Here is a 19,732-nt window from a genome sequence, read left to right on the forward strand (position 1 = left end):
CAAAGTATGAAAACATATTTTATTAAAGATTTATGTACAGTAATGAAAACACATCTGCATTGCTTCCGAAACATCATTCAGGTCCCACTCAGCGCTCACACAGAAAACCTCAACATCTGCTACAAACAGTTTGGCCTACACACTCATCAAGCTACAAAAGTCCAAAGGTTTGGCAGGCTGTCCGAGTGAAACCATCGTAAGTTAGTCCCAGACTCCATTAAGACCAAAACACCATCACCCTCTCTGTTAATCACCCAAGGCTGCGATGGTGTAACTGGCACAGTTTTGATTGGAGGAGATCCATTACATGTCATTATCAAGGAAACACACAGAAGAATGAACATGGTGCTCCACAGGCACAGGAGTATCCCCCCCCCCTAAACTTAAGGATTACTTAAAGAATTCAAGATTTCACAGCAAAGCGAGGAGGAACAAGGAAGGAGTGTGTGCTCCTGCGGGATGTGGAGGAAATACACATTCAGATGGCTTTAGAGCATTTCTACTTAAACTGGGCCACAAGTGTTTCTACGTTCCAGAGTACTGGCCGAGAAGGTAAACACAGTTGACTGAAAATTTGAACATTTCTGCAGGATGGCAGAGAAAAAATACGATTCGTACGCGACAGTATTTCCCGCACTGGGCAGAGCGCATTCTCAATCATGGCCAATGCGTTCTCTCACAGTTTTCCAGAAAATTATTCAGATTCAAAGTAAATCCTCTACATCCTTTGCCCTCGTTCGGCCTCTCCACCAAATTTCGTGACATTCAGCCGAGTAGTTTTTTCACAATCTTGCTGGTACAACAGAAAAACTCTCGCGTTTGATGGAGGAACCACGTATAGATAAGACTCTGTGAAACGTAAGAGTCATCGTTCATCAGCCTCACTGGACTTCATGTAAACCGCAGAGTTACGGCCCCTCTAAACATCACTTCCATTCAGAGAAGCATATTTAAGGCTTGGTTGGCTGTTGCTGGACGAGCTCGCTGGTCTCCAGGCGGCACCGTCGTTCGAACTGCCGACTTCAAACACTTCGTGAATGGCTTTTCGGAAACAGTGAAAATTGTACTCTATCAAACCTGCAAAGAAAATTAGTGAGCATGTTTACAATTGTGTATAGTGTTTGTGTGTTTATTATGTGAATTTCTTCAGGTTTTTACACATTTACGTAGGAAGATTTTCCTGATAAAGCCAACACTAGCAATTACAAAAAATAAAAGTACACACCTTTCCTCTCAAAGCTCTCCTCTCTGAGGATGCAGACGAGCGCGAGGAACTTCGTGACCTCTTTCAAATAAAGCACTGTGGTGTTATTGAGCTTGATGATCGCCAAAGACTCTTCATCATAGGCAGAGCCGCTGCCGTCCTCCAGCCTGGCAGGCAAAGACAAAAGCACCTCTAAACGCTGCTCTTCGCCAAAGCTCAAAACAAATCTGATAGCTTTTCTCACCCGTAAATGCTGGAGATGTCGAGGACCACGTCGATCATGTCGCAGCAGAGTTCGTAGGACTGCATGTCCACGGGGGCGCTGTCTGTGGCTATGTAAATCTTGCTACTGACATCGAATAGGAAGGCCTTTTCAATCCCGGAGTGCTGCAAAGCAGGAGGGATGTTTATTATACGAAAAAGAAAATACAATGAGGCTTCTTATTGTGGTTCAAATAACATAAATGAAACATACAGATATGAAAATGTTCAAAAGGTTCTCCAGTGTTGGCAACTGAGGAATAAGCTTCTGGACGACTTTACTGAAGGCCTCGAATATGGAGTGGTCGTAGATGCTGGTCAGGTAGAAGCTGAGGACACAAAATAAAGACGACGAGACAGTTACCAAAACTGAGATAGAAGCTTTAATTTTAGCTTCTGAGCACGTCTGCTTTCCAAGGGTGTCTTAAAACCTTTGAGGCCTAATTATCACCACAGATGACTCTAACTCTAAGCATCAGAATATATAACATCTGTTCTTTTTAAAATGTTCTCCCAGGACTGGGCAATCAGGTTACAAAAGAACTATTTAGAAAGAAAGGACTAGGGTCAGGTTTGGTAGACCTCACAGTTAAAAGATTGGCTGTGCTGTACTTTCAACAACAGAGAATCCCAAAATTGAAAACTGAATACCTACCCCTAAAATAGTTGAATATTTGCACGATGGCTCTGACTAATAACTTGAGAAATCTCAAATACTGTATCTGTATTTGTACTTGTCCAATCTTAAATGTTCACTCTATTGAAAATACAACAGAAAGTGATTCATTTAGTTGAAAATTTTATTTAAACAACAACAACAACAACAACAACAAACAGAAAACAGAAACATGATCACCAGCTTTTGGCCATAAACAGCTAATGCTACCCAGTCATATGTAAAGTGTTACAGCCAATGTGTGACCGACCTGTCACTGGGACACAAACTTTAATAAAATACAAAAGCAGTAAATTTAGGTCAGAGTAGTGAATAATATTACAAACTAACCACCTCCTGTTACCACTTTTAATTCATTTTTTTATATAAATAAACACATTTATATAAACATGTAACTGTTCATACATGTGAGCACTTTAAAACTGAATTTCTGTTATTACTTCAGCCCACCTGCAGTACCTTTTACAATCCACCAGGGGGACCCACACTTTAGGAATGACTGTGTTAGGGGACTAACTGGACAGTCTATCACTGAATGGGATCAGTCTTAGCTGTCTGACTTACTAGTATGAATGCTAAACTACACCTTAACCATGACAAGAAGCTCTGTAGTATTTCACCTGTGTAGACACGTCAGACTCTCACCTGAGGTGAACCTTCTCCAGGCTGGCATCTGTCAGGTCATCGTTGGCCCTCTGGTGAATATCTCTCTGCGTTTCGATTTTGTGGTCGTCTGACAGACCGTCTACTTTGTGGATGAACACCTCAAAGTTGATGTCTGGATTCACTTTGTAGGCTCTGGATACAGTTAGATGTAACCGGCTGAGAGCCTCCATGTAGTCATCCTGGTAACAGAAGACAGGATGTGCTGATTTAGTTAACACATGATTTAATTCACCACCCAAAGCACCAAGTCACACTTAAGTCACCGTACCTGAGCGTCGATGACAAAGATCAAAGCACCAGCTCCCTTGAAGATCATCTCACTGTCAAATGTGGGGTCGAAGAAATCCACCTGGCCGGGGAAATCCCAGATCTGGAAGTTGACAAAGGAACTGCCGGAGATGTCATCTTTGTAGATTTTGTTGGTGCTTTCGAGGAATAAAGTCTCGTTGGGTGACATCTTGTGGAAAACAACCTGAGTAGTGATGCACAAAGATTACAGTTACTCTCAGAAATTTAAACATCACCAATTTGCTACATTCAGATGAACAGATTCAACTTTTTGGGAAACGACAAGTAATGCACTCAACCACCATGAACTGTACGCACACTCACCACACAGCTGAAGAAAAAGCATGCTGAAGCGCGTTTGAAGTTTGCTGAACAACGTTTAGAGACAAGCCTATGAAATACTGGGAGAATATAGTCCGCTCAGATGAGAGGCAAACTGAACTCTCTGGATGCCATAATACACACCATGTTTGTCAAACGCCACTGCATATCACCCCAAATACACCATATCAACAGTAAAGTTTGGTGGCGGAAACACCATGGTGTTCTGGCATGCTTCATATAATCAAAGTTGGAAAAATGTACTGAGACATTCTTGATAAAAAAGAAACAAGGGTGGACGTTTCAGCAAGGCGATGATCCCAAACACACAGCAAGGAAACTCTCAGGTGGTTTCAGAGAAAGAAAATAAAGCTGCTAGAATGGCCCAGCCTAACACCTGACCTGAATCCAAGTGAAAATCTATGGAAAGAACTAAAGGTCAGAGGTCATAGAAGGGGCCCACGGGATTTGAAGACTGTTTGCTCAGGCGTGATTCTGGCTCATTCATGTGACTGGTTTCTCCACACAGGAGGCGCCTAAACTGCCACAGATAAAGGCTTTTGTACGAAACACTAAATCATTTTCAGTAAGCGTGTTCAATAATCTTTTCTGGGGTCATTTCTCATTATTACACATAATTGATGAACATCTATGGTTTCATGTCTTTACATGTCTGAATTGGATGGGTTGTTACTGACATAATGGCATTTAGAAATATCTATATATTTAGAAAATTGATGATGTGTTCAATACTTGTTTTATTCGCTGTAAATATATATATATATATATATATATATATATATATATATGTCATATTGAAACAAACTCCCACATTTCGACTGGCTTTAGTTCTCAGAAGTCACAAACTTTTCTAACATGTCGTCCGCTAAATCCTGGGTGAAAAACTCCAAGTCACCACACAAAGTCACATGCTATGCTGATTTTTGAGGCCTGTGATGAAATCTTTCACAAATAAACGGAAATGCAGCAACAACAAAGACTGAAACTTTTAATGACTGTGAAACTGGAGGAAGATGGAGTTCAGAGAAAGGTTAAAGTGGGAAGAATGACGTGGAACAGCATTCCAACATCCTGAATTATCAGTTATCAACATCCTTATTATGAGTGGTCAGCACTGACCCCTCACAGCAATAAAGTTGTTGGTTGGAACCCCAGCTCGGGCCTTTCTGTGTCGAGTTTGCCTGTTTGGACTTATAACAGATATATGTACAGTGGGGCAAAAAAGTATTTAGTCAGCCACCGATTGTGCAAGTTCCCCCACCTAAAATGATGACAGAGGTCAGTAATTTGCACCAGAGGTACACTTCAACTGTGAGAGACAGAATGTGAAAAAAAAAAAATCCATGAATCCACATGGTAGGATTTGTAAAGAATTTATTCGTAAATCAGGGTGGAAAATAAGTATTTGGTCAATAACAAAAATACAACTCAATACTTTGTAACATAACCTTTGTTGGCAATAACAGAGGTCAAACGTTTACTATAGGTCTTTACCAGGTTTGCACACACAGTAGCTGGTATTTTGGCCCATTCCTCCATGCAGATCTTCTCGAGAGCAGTGATGTTTTGGGGCTGTCGCCGAGCAACACGGACTTTCAACTCCCGCCACAGATTTTCTATGGGGTTGAGGTCTGGAGACTGGCTAGGCCACTCCAGGACTTTCAAATGCTTCTTACGGAGCCACTCCTTTGTTTCCCGGGCGGTGTGTTTTGGATCATTGTCATGTTGGAAGACCCAGCCTCGTTTCATCTTCAAAGTTCTCACTGATGGAAGGAGGTTTTGGCTCAAAATCTCACGATACATGGCCCCATTCATTCTGTCCTTAACACGGATCAGTCGTCCTGTCCCCTTGGCAGAAAAACAGCCCCATAGCATGATGTTTCCACCCCCATGCTTCACAGTAGGTATGGTGTTCTTGGGATGCAACTCAGTATTCTTCTTCCTCCAAACACGACGAGTTGAGTTTATACCAAAAAGTTCTACTTTGGTTTTATCTGACCACATGACATTCTCCCAATCCTCTGCTGTATCATCCATGTGCTCTCTGGCAAACTTCAGACGGGCCTGGACATGCACTGGCTTCAGCAGCGGAACACGTCTGGCACTGCGGGATTTGATTCCCTGCCGTTGTAGTGTGTTACTGATGGTGACCTTTGTTACTTTGGTCCCAGCTCTCTGCAGGTCATTCACCAGGTCCCCCCGTGTGGTTCTGGGATCTTTGCTCACCGTTCTCATGATCAGTTTGACCCCACGGGATGAGATCTTGCGTGGAGCCCCAGATCGAGGGAGATTATCAGTGGTCTTGTATGTCTTCCATTTTCTGATGATTGCTCCCACAGTTGATTTTTTTCACACCAAGCTGCTTGCCTATTGTAGATTCACTCTTCCCAGTCTGGTGCAGGTCTACAATACTTTTCCTGGTGTCCTTCGAAAGCTCTTTGGTCTTGGCCATGGCGGAGTTTGGAGTCTGACTGTTTGAGGCTGTGGACAGGTGTCTTTTATACAGATGATGAGTTCAAACAGGTGCCATTCATACAGGTAACGAGTGGGGGACAGAAAAGCTTCTTACAGAAGACGTTACAGGTCTGTGAGAGCCAGAGATTTTCCTTGTTTGAGGTGACCAAATACTTATTTTCCACCCTGATTTACGAATAAATTCTTTACAAATCCTACCATGTGAATTCATGGATTTTCTTTTCACATTCTGTCTCTCACAGTTGAAGTGTACCTCTGGTGCAAATTACTGACCTCTGTCATCATTTTAAGTGGGGGAACTTGCACAATCGGTGGCTGACTAAATACTTTTTTGCCCCACTGTATCTATGGTTAAAATGTGACTTGTAGTCTAAAGCACTTTGAGTGGTCACTAATACTGGAAAAGCGCTATAATAATACAAATCCATTACATAATGGATTCTGTTAGACTGATCCAGAGCAGGCTGTGTTGTTCTTGATCAAAGGCAACAAGGCTCAGCTGATTATGCTCTTTAGTTTCATGAGTTAAAGGCTCCCTTTTTTGTTGCAGCTTTACACTGCCTAGAGATCAGAAAGAAGCTGAAATACTTAAAACATTAAACTTCTGCATATGTCTTGTTGAATTGAGTTGACTAAATCCATAACAAATGAAGCTGACAATCAAAATTTTCATGTGACTTATTAAGAGTCATTTCTCACCACTACCCTGGATCTAAAGGTTTATCCACCTCTCAAAGCTAACTTTGGGGTCGCCACCGTGGATCATCGGCCTCCATCTCAGCCTATCCCTAACCTTCTCGTCTGTCACACCAACGCGTCCTCCTCCACTACATCCATGAAGCTTTCCTCCTGCCTGGCAGCTCCACCTTCAACACCCTTTTCCAGCCCTCCTCTGCACATGCCTGCCACTCTAAATCATACAGCATTGCAGGTCTCATTCTCCATCTTTTAAATCACAGGTGTCGAACTCCGGGCCTCGAGGGCCGGTATCCTGCAGGTTTTAGATGTGTCCTTGATCCAGCACAGCTGATTTAAATGGCTAAATTACCTCCTCAACATGTCTTGAAGCTCTCCAGAAGCCTGGTAATGAACTAATCATTTCATTCAGGTGTGTTGACCCACGGTTAGGGCTGCTCGATTATGGCAAAAATGATAATCACGATTATTTTCACTGAAATTGAGATCACGATTATTTGACGATATTTATTTAACCCTTTAAGACCTACTATAGAACCAAGTCCACCAGAGCTTATATTATTTTTTTACATGCTGTAGTGCCATTTGTGGGAGCATTTCAAGTTGCTATACATCAATACAACTGTTATAGCCCATATTTTAATAATATGTATGCATTAAGTCCATAGTAATTACATAAATTGCAAAAAAGTGCAATAAACTACAAAAAAAATTGAAAATCGCTTTTGTTTACATATATTTCTACTTGGAGAAATTTAAGAGGTTTATCCCTCAAAACTTTAAATACAATAAAGTTGCAAAAAATAGTTTCCCACCACAGGAAATTTATTTTGAGTGTCTTCATAGTTTTATTTTGGAGATACAGCAATTTTTATACACTGCAGGAAAAACAAAAAACAATCCTATGATGCAAATTTGCAAAGAAAACAGCAGGTGCATCATTTCACTGTGGGAAGTGTTACGAACAGCTGATAGGAACGGCAAAGCGTGTTTCTGGAATATTATGCTTTTGTTCCTGCAAGCGCTTTTTATGCAATTTTTGCAAAGCTATATGTGGAAGGAAATCGTGACCGAGGACAAGCTGATGGCATCAGATGTAAGTACAACTCCTCCGGTTTCATATGCAAAACAAATTATTGCGCTAGCTTACATGGTTCAGGTTCTACAGGGATTTAACAATAGTTACACAAAACGGAGCGTGCAGCTCTGACCGGCTTTAAAGGGTTAACAATGACTTTAAAAAATAATATAAAATAGTGTGCAACACCACTGAAGTTTGTTTTTAAACTCTCTTTTCAACCAACGGCAGTCACTCTCCAAATAACTTCTGCTTAGCTTTCCGAGCTTCCCTCGGGTCCTCTTAATCAGCGGTCTCCAACCTTTTTTGCGCCACGGACGGTTTATGCCCGACAATATTTTCACGGACCGGTGTTCCAGATCTACTGGCGTTTAGATCAACTGGCGTTGGTCGAACAGATGTGTGTCAGTCTTGCGTTTCAGGAGCTGCTACCGACAAACCAGCAAAAAAAACGCCAAATGTGTCACCTGTGACACTTGTGAGGTTGTCTCAAACACACTCCGTCAGTCTTGATGCTGTTGAACAACAAAATGCTTAAAAATGTGGCGAGTTCACCTGGTGATATCCTCATGCGCGACGCGATCGCGAAAACAGCAAACAAGTAACACCACGCCGTTGTTGTTCACAGGACACAAAGAGTAAACGATCGGGAGACTCTTGTCGTCGTCATCGTTCCCCTCGCACGGTTTATTTCTCCGAATTCAGCGTTTTTGCTTCACAACTACAGCGTGCTGTTTACTTTGTGCACTAACATGGAGTCGAGTCAACCAGCGCCACCTCTGGCCAAGTGCCACAGCCTACAGCCAGATCAACCTGTGACACACATCTGCACCACGTTTGAATTCGTGTCATGCACATTTGTACCTTTCAATTGTGTCTGTTTGTGCGTCATGCAAACAAACCTTTGAAATGAATGAAATGATATCATATATTTATTATCAGCCTACATTTGTACAAAATTCCAAATTATATACACAAAGTCATAGAAATCACCACTCCAATTGGTCATCATGATTTTGATATTCTCTTTTTCCATAACAATGAAATACGCCTTGGACAAATATGACACATCAATATTTCATTAGTGTTGTAACATCACATGTCGCTAGCATCGTCTGTCTGTGTCTTTACCCTGAAAATGAATATTTCCAGCCAATATAGGCAATTCATCAACATGGCTGGAGTTATATACAGTCTGTATAAGTGTGGTTAATCTAATGAACATTTGTAAGGAGACGGCAGTTACTGTGAATTCACAGCAGTTACACTGATTAGTAATAAACAGCCAGTGAGAGTGAGTGGATATGACTGTTCCCACCACTAACACATGACCATAGCCCACTACTAGATTAACTTGTGACACATCTGCACCTGCTGCTATGATCACAGTGAGTAGAGGCTGAGTGGCTGCACTTACCCCTGGTACATCCAAATCTGCCCACAAACATGTTGAAAGATGCAATGCCAGCAATGTGGATTGTCAACACTAAAAACAATCAGTAAGCAAAGAAAACAGGGATCACTTTTTTCTGTTTATTTAGCACCCACAACATTTGTAGTCGCCTTCTGCACAAGGGAAGTCCACACACACCGTGTGGTACCACTTTCCACAGAAGGTGCAATCTGCAAGATTGAATGAGATTGTCAGGGTCATTGTCTGGCTGTTTATTACTAATCACCTGCTGTACATTCACAGTAACTGCCATCTCCTTACAAATGTTTATTAGATTGACCACACTTATGCAGACTGTATATCACAACCAACTCTAACATGTTTGTTTGCAGAGGGCAGACACAGACAGACTACGCTAACGACATGTGATGTTACAACACTGGTGAAATATTAGTGTGTTCACGACATTTTTCGTATGGGCAAAAGTATTGATATCAGGATGGTGATTCTTATGTGTATGTCATTTGGCATTTTGTACAAATGTAGGCTGATAATAAATATATGATATCATTTCATTCATTTCAAAGGTTTGTTTGCATGACGCACAAACAGACACAATTGAAAGGTACAAATGTGCATGACACGAATTCAAACGTGGTGCAGATGTGTGTCACAGGTTGATCTGGCTGTAGGCTGTGGCACTTGGCCAGAGGTGGCGCTGGTTGACTCGACTCCATGTTAGTGCACAAAGTAAACAGCACGCTGTAGTTGTGAAGCAAAAACGCTGAATTCGGAGGAATAAACCGTGCGAGGGGAACGATGACGACGACAAGAGTCTCCCGATCGTTTACTCTTTGTGTCCTGTGAACAACAACGGCGTGGTGTTACTTGTTTGCTGTTTTCGCGATCGCGTCGCGCATGAGGATATCACCAGGTGAACTCGCCACATTTTTAAACATTTTGTTGTTCAACAGCATCAAGACTGACGGAGTGTGTTTGAGACAACCTCACAAGTGTCACAGGTGACACATTTGGCGTTTTTTTGCTGGTTTGTCGGTAACAGCTCCTGAAACGCAAGACTGACACACATCTGTTCGACCAACGCCAGTTGAGCTAAACGCCAGTAGATCTGGAACACCGGCCTTTAAGGTGTCGCGGATAAACGAGGGAGGGGCTAATACTCGGCTCAGTCATTTTTAATGATCGTTGAAAGCCCAGATCGTAATCGTGATTAAAATTCGATTAATTGAGCAGCCCTACCCACGGTGATATCTCCTTTAGGTGTACATGTAACCAAACTGTTTCCTTTGTTCGCTTTTTGTTTACTATGAACTCAGAATTTTCTTGTCCTGTGGTGATCTGGATGGTGTTCGGGGACAGATAAATGACCATACCTTCTGTATAGAGGACTTGCCGCTGCGCCGCAGCCCCATCAGCAGGATCCTGGGTTTATCAGCTGATGTCGGGCTCTCCTCAAGGTCTGACACTTCCACTCCATAACCAAAACTTTTGGGGAACGACCCCACGACGCCGTAGCTCCCCGGTAATGTCGTATCCTCGTACTGAATATTCATCCTGTCCTTTATTATCTCACTTGCTCGTTCTTCTTCAATTCCGCCTCAAGCCTCCAGAAAACTCGCTGAATAATCCGAGCAGGAATGCTGTTGTCCAGGAATTTCACAACGAGCTAGCATGGCAAGCTAAGCGTTAGCAGGTAGCTGGAGTGCGGTATTTAGGTCTCAAAATAAGAGGCCAGATGTTAGAGTATCCATGTGAAGCTTGCTACACAAGTGGACATAATCTTCAGCAATCCTAATACAGGCGTAAAGTTGGTTAAATCAAACTAAATGGATAAGAAATGACAAAAAAAAGGCTAACTTTAACGTAACTTGGAGATTCCGCCCCCTTTAGCTTTTAACCCCTCCCCTTTCACGTGATTGGTTACACGCTCCAAACATTATCATGTGACAAGCAGTCCAACAGACAAACAGTAAGGATACGGAAGCGGTGAGTAGTGTTTTGGGGGAATTTTGGACATCTTTTATTTAATTTAATCTAACTATATTTACATACATATTTTAAAGAATACGTTGCGTAGATTTAAACCTTTGGTACAGCACCAATGCGCTACTGCATATTCCAAAATGTACGTAATAAGTATGCGTTTGATGTAAATCATGTGCTCTTTCGTTTGTAGTTAGCTTGTTCGAAGTGACATGAGGATAATTCATAGACGCACTTATAGTGAGCTGAGTTTCTAATACAGATATAAATATACCCGGGATGACCAGCTCTAATAAACTGGAAGCTCTGGGGATACTAGGAAGCACAGGGATGATTTCCTGTCGAACATTTTATTGTACTTTCCCATTTATTTGATATTCATTCACATGCAAGGACCACTGACTGTATACAAACATACAGCAGATATCTTTTGACAAACATGGACCAGTGCAATTAGCAACCATGACATACAGGGGTTTAGAAAAAAGGTTAAATGACAAAGGGGATTTGTAATAAATAAAAGCATACAGCATTTAACTGAATAAGAGCAAATATTGCTTATATAGAGATAGCATTAATAAATTCATATTGCCGAGAGATTCCAGGGGTCTGTTATTTCTTGGATGTTGATAAAATAGGAAAAACTAGTTCATTTTGTTTCCATGTGTCAGGACTCAGAATGGCAGCTGTCCTTTTGTGTTTTCTCCTGGCTGCGCCAGTGCTGCTTGTTACCTCCAGCCCAATTCATGACTCCGACAATGGGACTGTACCACTAGTGCTCTGGCATGGGATGGGTAAGTGACTCTGTTCTCTGTTACTGTAGGGATATATTGGAAAAAATCTTAAAAATGGCACCTTTATAGTCTTCACAGAAAAAAAAATTAAGCATAAGCCACCTTTCTGAAACCACACTACAAACCAGTATTCATAATAACCATAAAAACACAGTACACCAGCTTATGAGCTGATGCAGAGTGTTTTAAGTTCCAGAGACATATATATAAGGGGTTGCTGACTGTTAAAGGTCTGATATGTAGAGGCCCATGCAATTGTGTCATTTGTTTTCTAATTCAGTTTTTCAATTCAAGTACTGCAAGTTGTTTAATCAAAACTATGAACGAAAATTAATTTTATTGTGGACAAAATCACTACCAGATTGATTTATGAAACCATGAAACATCCGGTGTTCCTCTTTTATTTTGGCTTAAGAAGCTTTAAGATTGAAAAAACTCACCCAACTGTACATAGTTTCTCTATTATGTTTAAACTGAGATGCACATTTAATCTTCAGCTCATTTTTCCACAATATGTAAATAGAACTGAATAATTTGCATGTTTTTATGTAAACCTGCCATGAAAAGGATCTTTAAAATCTCATGTGTGGTAATTAATCCTGTTTTTTGGTTTGTTTGTTTGTTTGTTTTAAAAGATGCATCCACAGATGTGTAGTTATTGGGATTGTGTTGTGTTTTACACAAAATAATCTAGAATAGTACAAAAAAGGTTAACTGTGATGCCTTTGCCCCCACTGTTCAGTACACATTTGAATAACTTACCTTGGTAACATGTGATTCATCGATTCACGTCACTTCCTGCTGACGAAAGTGAAAGCCACGTGTTTACAGCAACACTGCAGTGAGATAAAAACCTGAGCTGTAATGTGAGAGATGAGGATTGTGCTTAAAACTGATAGGCTGCTCATTAAATCCTATACTAGATAGAGAAATCCCACCTGAGGAAGTGAAAAGAAAAACACTTTCTCTTCTTCCTCAGGCAAAAAAAGACACTACCTCTAACTCAGAGTGCAGAAGATTTTAGAGCTTAAACCAAAGAAGACTGTGCTCTGCACTGAGCCTCTACCTGATTTATATGTATTTAAAATAAGCCATAAAAATACTGTGGATATGCCTGATTCCCTTCAATAAAGTTGGACGATAAGGCTTGTGTTTATTTGTATTTTCTTCATCAGGTGACTCGTGTTGCAACCCTTTGAGCATGGGCTATATAAAGAAAATGATTGAGCAGGAGATCCCAGGAGTTTACGTGTTCTCAGTGATGATTGGGAAAAACATAGTGGAGGTAACCTCACGCTGTAAAGACATTTATGAAAGTGAAAATATTTTCTGTGAATAAAATGGTCTTTGCATTAGTCACATGGTAATGTTAGAACAGTTCAAGGAATTTTCAGGTATGAATTTGTATTTTTGGGCTCTACGTTTGCGCTGTTCAAAATAATCCTTATTTTTACCTCGATGCATCTCTTTGAAATAAGATAGTTTAGCTCCTCCCTATATAAGGACAACTTTCTTCTGATTGGCTGCCCCTCATAAACAGAAGGTTTCTGGACAGAGATGACCGTATTACAGAGTCACGAAGAGAAACAATGAAATATCTGATTTCATTGTTGGAAGCTTTAATTTAATATGAGCATGCAACCCAAAAACACCCCATGAAGTTTTCTCCTGTGAATCATCAGGAAACAGACGAAATACCGATCGTTGCTTTTTTAATTCTACATCATAAACATTAAATTTTGCAGCTTTGTGCCTGAAAAAATTATATTTCTCATTATATTAATGCTCAGAGCTCATTAAAGAATATTTCTTTTTGATTTAAAAAAAACAACAAACAATAACTTAGCTTTAGATTGTGGCAGTGGTAGAGAGATTTTAACAGAGCTTGAATGTGTTTTCTGTTTTTCTGCTCTGTACTTAAGAAGTTATGAAGACTCACACTTTTTTGAAAAGTGCAATTTTTAAAAAGCAAAATTTTCCCCTCATCTCTGTAATTAGTGGAATATTAATAGTATGAAAGTAAAAATTTAAATGGCATTAAAGGTAGAGTGTGTGAAATCTCACCACTAGATTTAATAGATTGCAGACTGTAGAATTCAGCTTTCTTAACCTTTCTTAACCTTCCCTATTAAAGTGCATGATTCACAGTGACTGCAGGCTGTTAGTCTTTACTTTACCTTAGAAATATACTGGATGTCCATATGTATTTACGATTTACTATTGGATGATTCTGTAAAAATTAGTAAAAGGAGTCCGAAACGAGTCAGTGAAGCCCACTTCTGTCCACTGACAGCGATACCGAGATGAGTTGTTGAGGATATGCTGAACTTTTCTGTCAGTAAGTGCTGCTGTTTTTGCTGCTATTAGCTGCTGTTAGCCTTTGTTAAGTGCTGTTACCTGGCATTTGCTGCCATTAGCTGGCATTAGTTAAACTCTTTGAAATGTATCTAATGTTTTTATTGTGTCAGACACTCGTATGATGTGACAATGTCAAGTTTTTTTTATCAGAGGGAAAATGCGATAACTTTAAAAAAACAATTAAATTTTTTAAGGACACTCTAGCTTAACGTTAGCTGGCGTAACGTTAGCTTAAAACCAGCTCTTGTTGTTTAGCTGGCTCATTTGTCCAGCAATGGGAGGGTTACATGTTTAATCTGGTGACGATAAGTAATTGTGAAATATTGGCGGATGTTCATCTCGCCCTCTGTATTATATGTCAGTCTCTACAAGGTGAGGCAACACGGCAGCTTCCACAAACAAGCGCCCACTCCTGTGTATTTTTGATATTCATTCTAAATGAATGATAATGGATTATTATTATTATTATTATTATTATTATATATTTTTTATTTTTTTTTTATTTTTTATTTTTTTATTAAAAAACTTCAAAAGATTACATACTTCCTGTACCTTTTTAAGACGCTGAAGCTGTTGTACAGACTGGACGCATAGATAAAACTTCCTGTAATGCTATTTCGCAGCTAAAAAAAATCGCTGTCATCCTATTAAGACGTAGCATTGCTTCACTACCTTCAGAAGATGACTCACGGCCACTCGTCTTCTCACAGAAACACACAGTAAAAGTGAATATGACATGTTTAATAAAGAACGCCTTTTTTTTTTCTTTCTATAACAGTCCCACAGCAGCTTTCCACATGTGTGATGGCTCCTATTCTGTGGTATTTGCAGTAGTAGTGACATAAGTTACATCAGAAAAATGGCTCCTTTGCAGCTTCACTGTGTGACTCCTCTGTGTTAATATTTATACCAAACCTGCACGGGTACGGCTTTGATCCGTGGTGACGCCGTAACGTTATCTCTCTGCTCATTTTCTTCTTTTAATCTGTCACTTGTGATTTGAACTTTTCATGTTTTTCCTCCTGCAGGACACAGAAAATGGGTTTTTCTCAGATGTGAATGAGCAGGTGTCCATGGTGTGCAATCAGCTGGCTCTGGACCCCAAGTTGAAGGGAGGATACAATGCGATGGGCTTCTCCCAGGGGGCGCAATTTCTGTATGTAACTCCTGTTCTGGACTCTGGTTTTCTTACTTGTTATGCAAGAGAAATTGGAAGCTTTGTGTGTTTGAAAAAAAACCAACTCTCGGGCCTCGGCATGTTTCCCGCTCGTAGTTTTTGTCTCCTGACTGAAATGAGGAAGCTCGCTCTGACTCTTTGACCCGGTTCCTCTGTTCGCAGGAGGGCTGTGGCTCAGCGCTGTGCCTCTCCACCAATGAAAAACCTGATCTCTGTTGGCGGTCAGCACCAAGGTGATACTATAATGATAACTTTAGCTCACTTCCCTGTGAGCAGAGCTGACCAGATATATTCTGATGTAAAAGTAGTGTTTAGGGTTTTTTTTTTTTTTTTTTTTTTTTACCCTTCAGCCAAAAAAGGCTGAGGTTTTGCCATCACCCTGCCAAGCGGGCTGGCGCCGTGAACATGATAACTAGAGAACAGGTTGACGTAGGATTTTCAAATTGATACCACAGGTGTATCAGCTTTAAATCTCAGTGACCCTAATATAAATGTCAAGGTCGGACATCAACTAACGAAGGAACTTACCTACTATGTTCAAACTTATTCGATAAGTGCATCTACCAGGAGGCTGAAGGGCCTCGCTTTCAGAGCTGAACTCAGTAGTTGCAAAGAAAGTTAAACTGAAAACAAAACTAAAAGCTCTTTTATGATGTAGTTAACTTGTAAAATAAAACTCAGTCTATTGTCATTAAATCAGCTGCACATAAAAGTTTAACCTGACTCTGTAGGTCCTTCTCTTTGACGTCAGACTTGTTATTCTGTTCTGCTCTATTTACACATCACAGGTGATCTTTGAAAACAGAACTCCTCTCCTCAAATTAAACACATTCAAGCCTCTATGTAAAGATGTAAACAGCTCAGTCTCCCACTGGAGACTTATTAAGAGCCTCAAGTGCTCTGTGAGCCAGACCAGGGAGCTATGGGAGTGAATGGTCCAGGTTATTTCCTGACAGTTTTCTATGCTGCCTACTAATTCCTGACAGCTTCCAAACAAGCTGGCACCTAACCCCGTGTGTTTTTCGAATCCTCAGGTGTGTACGGGCTGCCCAGGTGTCCTGGGGAGAGCTCTAAAATCTGTGACATGATTCGTGAAGCTCTGAATAAGGAAGCTTACTTGGGCTGGTTTCAAAAGCAGTAAGTTTTCCGTCTTGCATCAGCCTGTTGTTCCTGTTAAGTCATGTCAAGCATCTTGTGACGAATCGTTTCTGTGTTTGTGGTTATCAGCCTGGTGCAGGCCCAGTACTGGCATGACCCTTTGAACGATGATCTCTACAAGAAGTACAGCCGCTTCCTGGCCGACATCAATCAAGAGCGGGTCGGTAGAGCCAGAACAGCCCTGTAGTCAGTACAACGAGGTCGCAGAAGTGTAAACAGTGACTGCGTTAGGAAAACAAAAGGGAGATTGTGGGGTTTTTTTCAGCATTTCGGTGTTTATCGGCAGCTGGAGGACTGAATCTACTCTGTCTCTGCCATCTGCTGACGGAGACAAAGAGATGCAGCTATGAATAACTATAGAAGTGGACTTTGGTGCCTAAGGAGTTTAGTTAATCGTTAATAAATGATTTATTGTCGTCTCAAAGATGAGTTATAACCATGCAATGTTCTCGGTGTACAACACACCTTTATACACGTTTAGATTTCTTTATTCTCCATTAAAACTATAAACAAGTGAAAAAACAGAAGGCAACACAGAAGGAAGACGGCTGCTGCTACTGTATAAGATACTTAAGTCCAGTGAAAGGTATTAATTAAAAGACAATGAGATTACACCCTATTAGTGCTTAACAGTCTGCTCCAGGGTCAACATTTCCAGAAAGAAGAAAGTCTGTGTCGTGCCATCAAACTGAAGTTTGCCCACTGACGTAAACTGCTGTTTAGATCGAGAGCTTAACCTTTCATTAATAGACAGGATCGGATTAGACTGTGTGGCTACAAACTGACCTGCAGGGTTATCTCTGCCGATCCATAAATCAATCAACTTCTGAATAATCGCTTAATAAAAACCAGTCAAAGAGCTATTTCACAATTTGGTTCTCTTCATACTGAGCTACGACGCAGAAGAGAATGATTTGTTCACATTAATTATGTCCTTTAAACTCTTTAAGGGTTCTTTATTAGAGCATGGTGCTAATTCATTTTAAAGAAGAAGCCTGGGATTGTTTGAGGTAGAGAAAGCCACACAAGACACATGGAGACATTTAATTGTATTTATATAATTCCTGAATCTGATTTTTTTTTTTTTTTTTTTTTTTTTTTAAACTCTTCGTGCACATCTGCAAAGTTCTTTTTCTGTTTGTTGAAAAATGTTTTTTGTTTTCTACTAAAGGCGGTGAACGAGACTTACAAGAAGAATCTTCAGCAGCTAGAGAAGTTCGTCATGGTCAAGTTCCTGCAGGACTCTGTGGTGGATCCTGTCGATACTGAGGTACCAAACATAATGCACGTAGTTATTTTAAAAATGAACAGAACTAAAAACACAATGTGAAGAAAAAACTTCAGCGACTTCTTATTGAAAGTGTCTGTGTAATGTGTTGAAGAGATGTAAGTTTAAGTTGAATGAACTGGAGCCAGCCTGTACATTCATGTAATACCAGTTTACACCACAAGATGGTGCAGTGAGTCAGTGCAACCTTTATTTTACCATTAAGTACAATACCAGTGGTCTGGTGAAACACCTTGTAAGGAAAGAGCAGTAGCACTTAACTGAAATCATCCCAGCATACACACTGGTAAAATTCTGTCCCCTGATGGCCAAAGTTTTAGCAAAATTCTGCACAAGTCAGTTTCAAAAAATACTTTTATTAAAAAAAGGTGCTGATTAAAGACCAGTCACAGTCTTGTCCCGATTCTTCTCGCAGTGGTTCGGCTTCCTGAAAACTGGCCAAGCCAAAGAGACCGAGACTCTACAGGAGAGCGTTCTCTACAAGGAGGTAATCACTGCAGGTTCTCTGATGAGGGAAGAGAGCTGACGGTGTGAGCAGTACACACTTTATTATCCAGTGTTTCCTGTGAATGTGAAGGCTAAGCAGTCACAAGAAGGTGGTAATCAGATTTATTTGTCAAAACGTGGTCTCAGTCTGTATTTGAGTATATTTATTTGTTTGCTGGTGTGCAGCATCTGCCAATGAGACACACGGAAGATATGTGTGCATTTCCAACAATATAGACTTTTTTTTTTTTTCTTTTTCTTTTTTTTTTAAAGGAGCAACTTTATTCCTTAATTATTTTTTTTTTCCCTCGTTGGTTGCAATTTTACACTTTTATTGTTCTGTAGGCATTAATGTGAGAATCCAGAACAGGACATATTTATACTGCAAGTCTGCGCACAGACTAACCCTGTTTTTATTCATTGTTTGGTATCAGACTGTTTGTCAAGTCAATTTATTTATGACTCGTAGAAACTCAACAGATAGTGACTAAAATGCTGCAAAATTACAATTAACTCAAGAACAACAACTAAAGCTAAATGTTTTTTATGAACGTACTTATAGCTAGATTATAAACCTTGGGTTGACTTATCGAGTTGAGGCGAGCACTGAGCCTAACTGGGTTTGGTGAACTTGGTTTGTAGTACACGGAAGGCCTGGAGCAGGTTAGCTGCAGCACAAGTTACCATGGCAATGGAAAAGAACCACCTTTGTAACACTTAGGATTACCTTGATAAGTATAGATCTCTGCTTTTATTTCGCCTTTTTATGCCTTTCCAAAAATTCAGAAGCTTTTCTTTTTTTTTGCCTTAACCACCTTACGATGGTTCTGCATGTAGTAGGACATATCTTAGTTTGGTTTTCCATCAGCAAATGTTTATTAATCAAACTTTGTTGCACATGCCGGTTGTAAAACAGACTGTGTGTGTGTGTAGGATCGTTTGGGTCTGGCGGCGATGGACAAAGCAGGGAAGCTGGTTTTTCTGGCCACCGAAGGCGACCACCTCCAGTTCAAAGAAGAGTGGTTCAAAGCCAACCTGCTGCCTTATTTACACTAAAGCAGCTCCATACTGATAGTCTCAGATTGCTGTAGCTGCAGTTGAAATCAAGAGCAATATAACGCCAGTTTAACAGGATGCTCAAGCTTAGCAGAAAGCATCATTTACTCTTTTTGCACTGATCATTTCCAGCGTGTTGGCTTTTAATCTGTGTCTTGTGATGCCATCATAATTTTAGCAGTCACAGGTGCAGTTTACTGATGAGGTCAAACACTATTCATCATTGTTGGCAGGTTTTACGGGGGGGGGGGTAAGCCACTTTCGTTTTGCCTCATTTGGATCTTTTAACTGTGAAATAATGCTTCTGTACAAATAAAACATCAAAATAAAGA

At 40.4% G+C, this 19,732-nt stretch overlaps 2 protein-coding genes across 4 annotated transcripts; one reads left to right on the forward strand and one right to left on the reverse strand.

Annotated features, from left to right (window-relative positions):
* Positions 1–404: 404 nt before the first annotated feature.
* On the reverse strand, positions 405–10,957 carry rragcb (Ras-related GTP binding Cb). The gene is made up of 7 exons (XM_085346717.1): positions 10,474–10,957; positions 3,076–3,279; positions 2,787–2,986; positions 1,680–1,794; positions 1,449–1,591; positions 1,226–1,371; positions 405–1,077 (listed from the first exon to the last, which is right to left on the reverse strand). The coding sequence occupies exons 1-7, from the start codon at positions 10,651–10,653 to the stop codon at positions 920–922; spliced, it is 1,146 nt and encodes a 381-aa protein (XP_085202843.1). The 5' UTR covers positions 10,654–10,957; the 3' UTR covers positions 405–919.
* Positions 9,751–19,731, forward strand: ppt1 (palmitoyl-protein thioesterase 1 (ceroid-lipofuscinosis, neuronal 1, infantile)). Of its 3 annotated transcripts, none has more exons than XM_085346719.1 (10): positions 9,751–10,013; positions 11,755–11,877; positions 13,053–13,162; positions 15,264–15,391; positions 15,575–15,645; positions 16,447–16,549; positions 16,640–16,730; positions 17,742–17,840; positions 18,274–18,345; positions 19,278–19,731. In XM_085346719.1, exons 1-10 carry the CDS (start codon positions 9,998–10,000, stop codon positions 19,398–19,400), a joined length of 936 nt encoding a protein of 311 aa, XP_085202845.1. In that variant the 5' UTR covers positions 9,751–9,997; the 3' UTR covers positions 19,401–19,731. The 3 variants fall into 3 exon arrangements, with proteins under 3 accessions (XP_085202845.1, XP_085202844.1, XP_085202846.1); XM_085346718.1 differs by lacking the exon at positions 9,751–10,013 and adding an exon at positions 10,422–10,557; XM_085346720.1 differs by lacking the exon at positions 9,751–10,013 and adding an exon at positions 11,058–11,086.
* The last annotated feature ends 1 nt before the right edge of the window (position 19,732 follows it).

Source organism: Diplotaxodon limnothrissa, linkage group LG22 (genome assembly GCF_057381915.1).
Source record: "Diplotaxodon limnothrissa isolate DT_005_m linkage group LG22, D_limnothrissa_male_GT1.1, whole genome shotgun sequence".
NCBI classification, from domain to species: Eukaryota; Metazoa; Chordata; class Actinopteri; order Cichliformes; family Cichlidae; genus Diplotaxodon; species Diplotaxodon limnothrissa.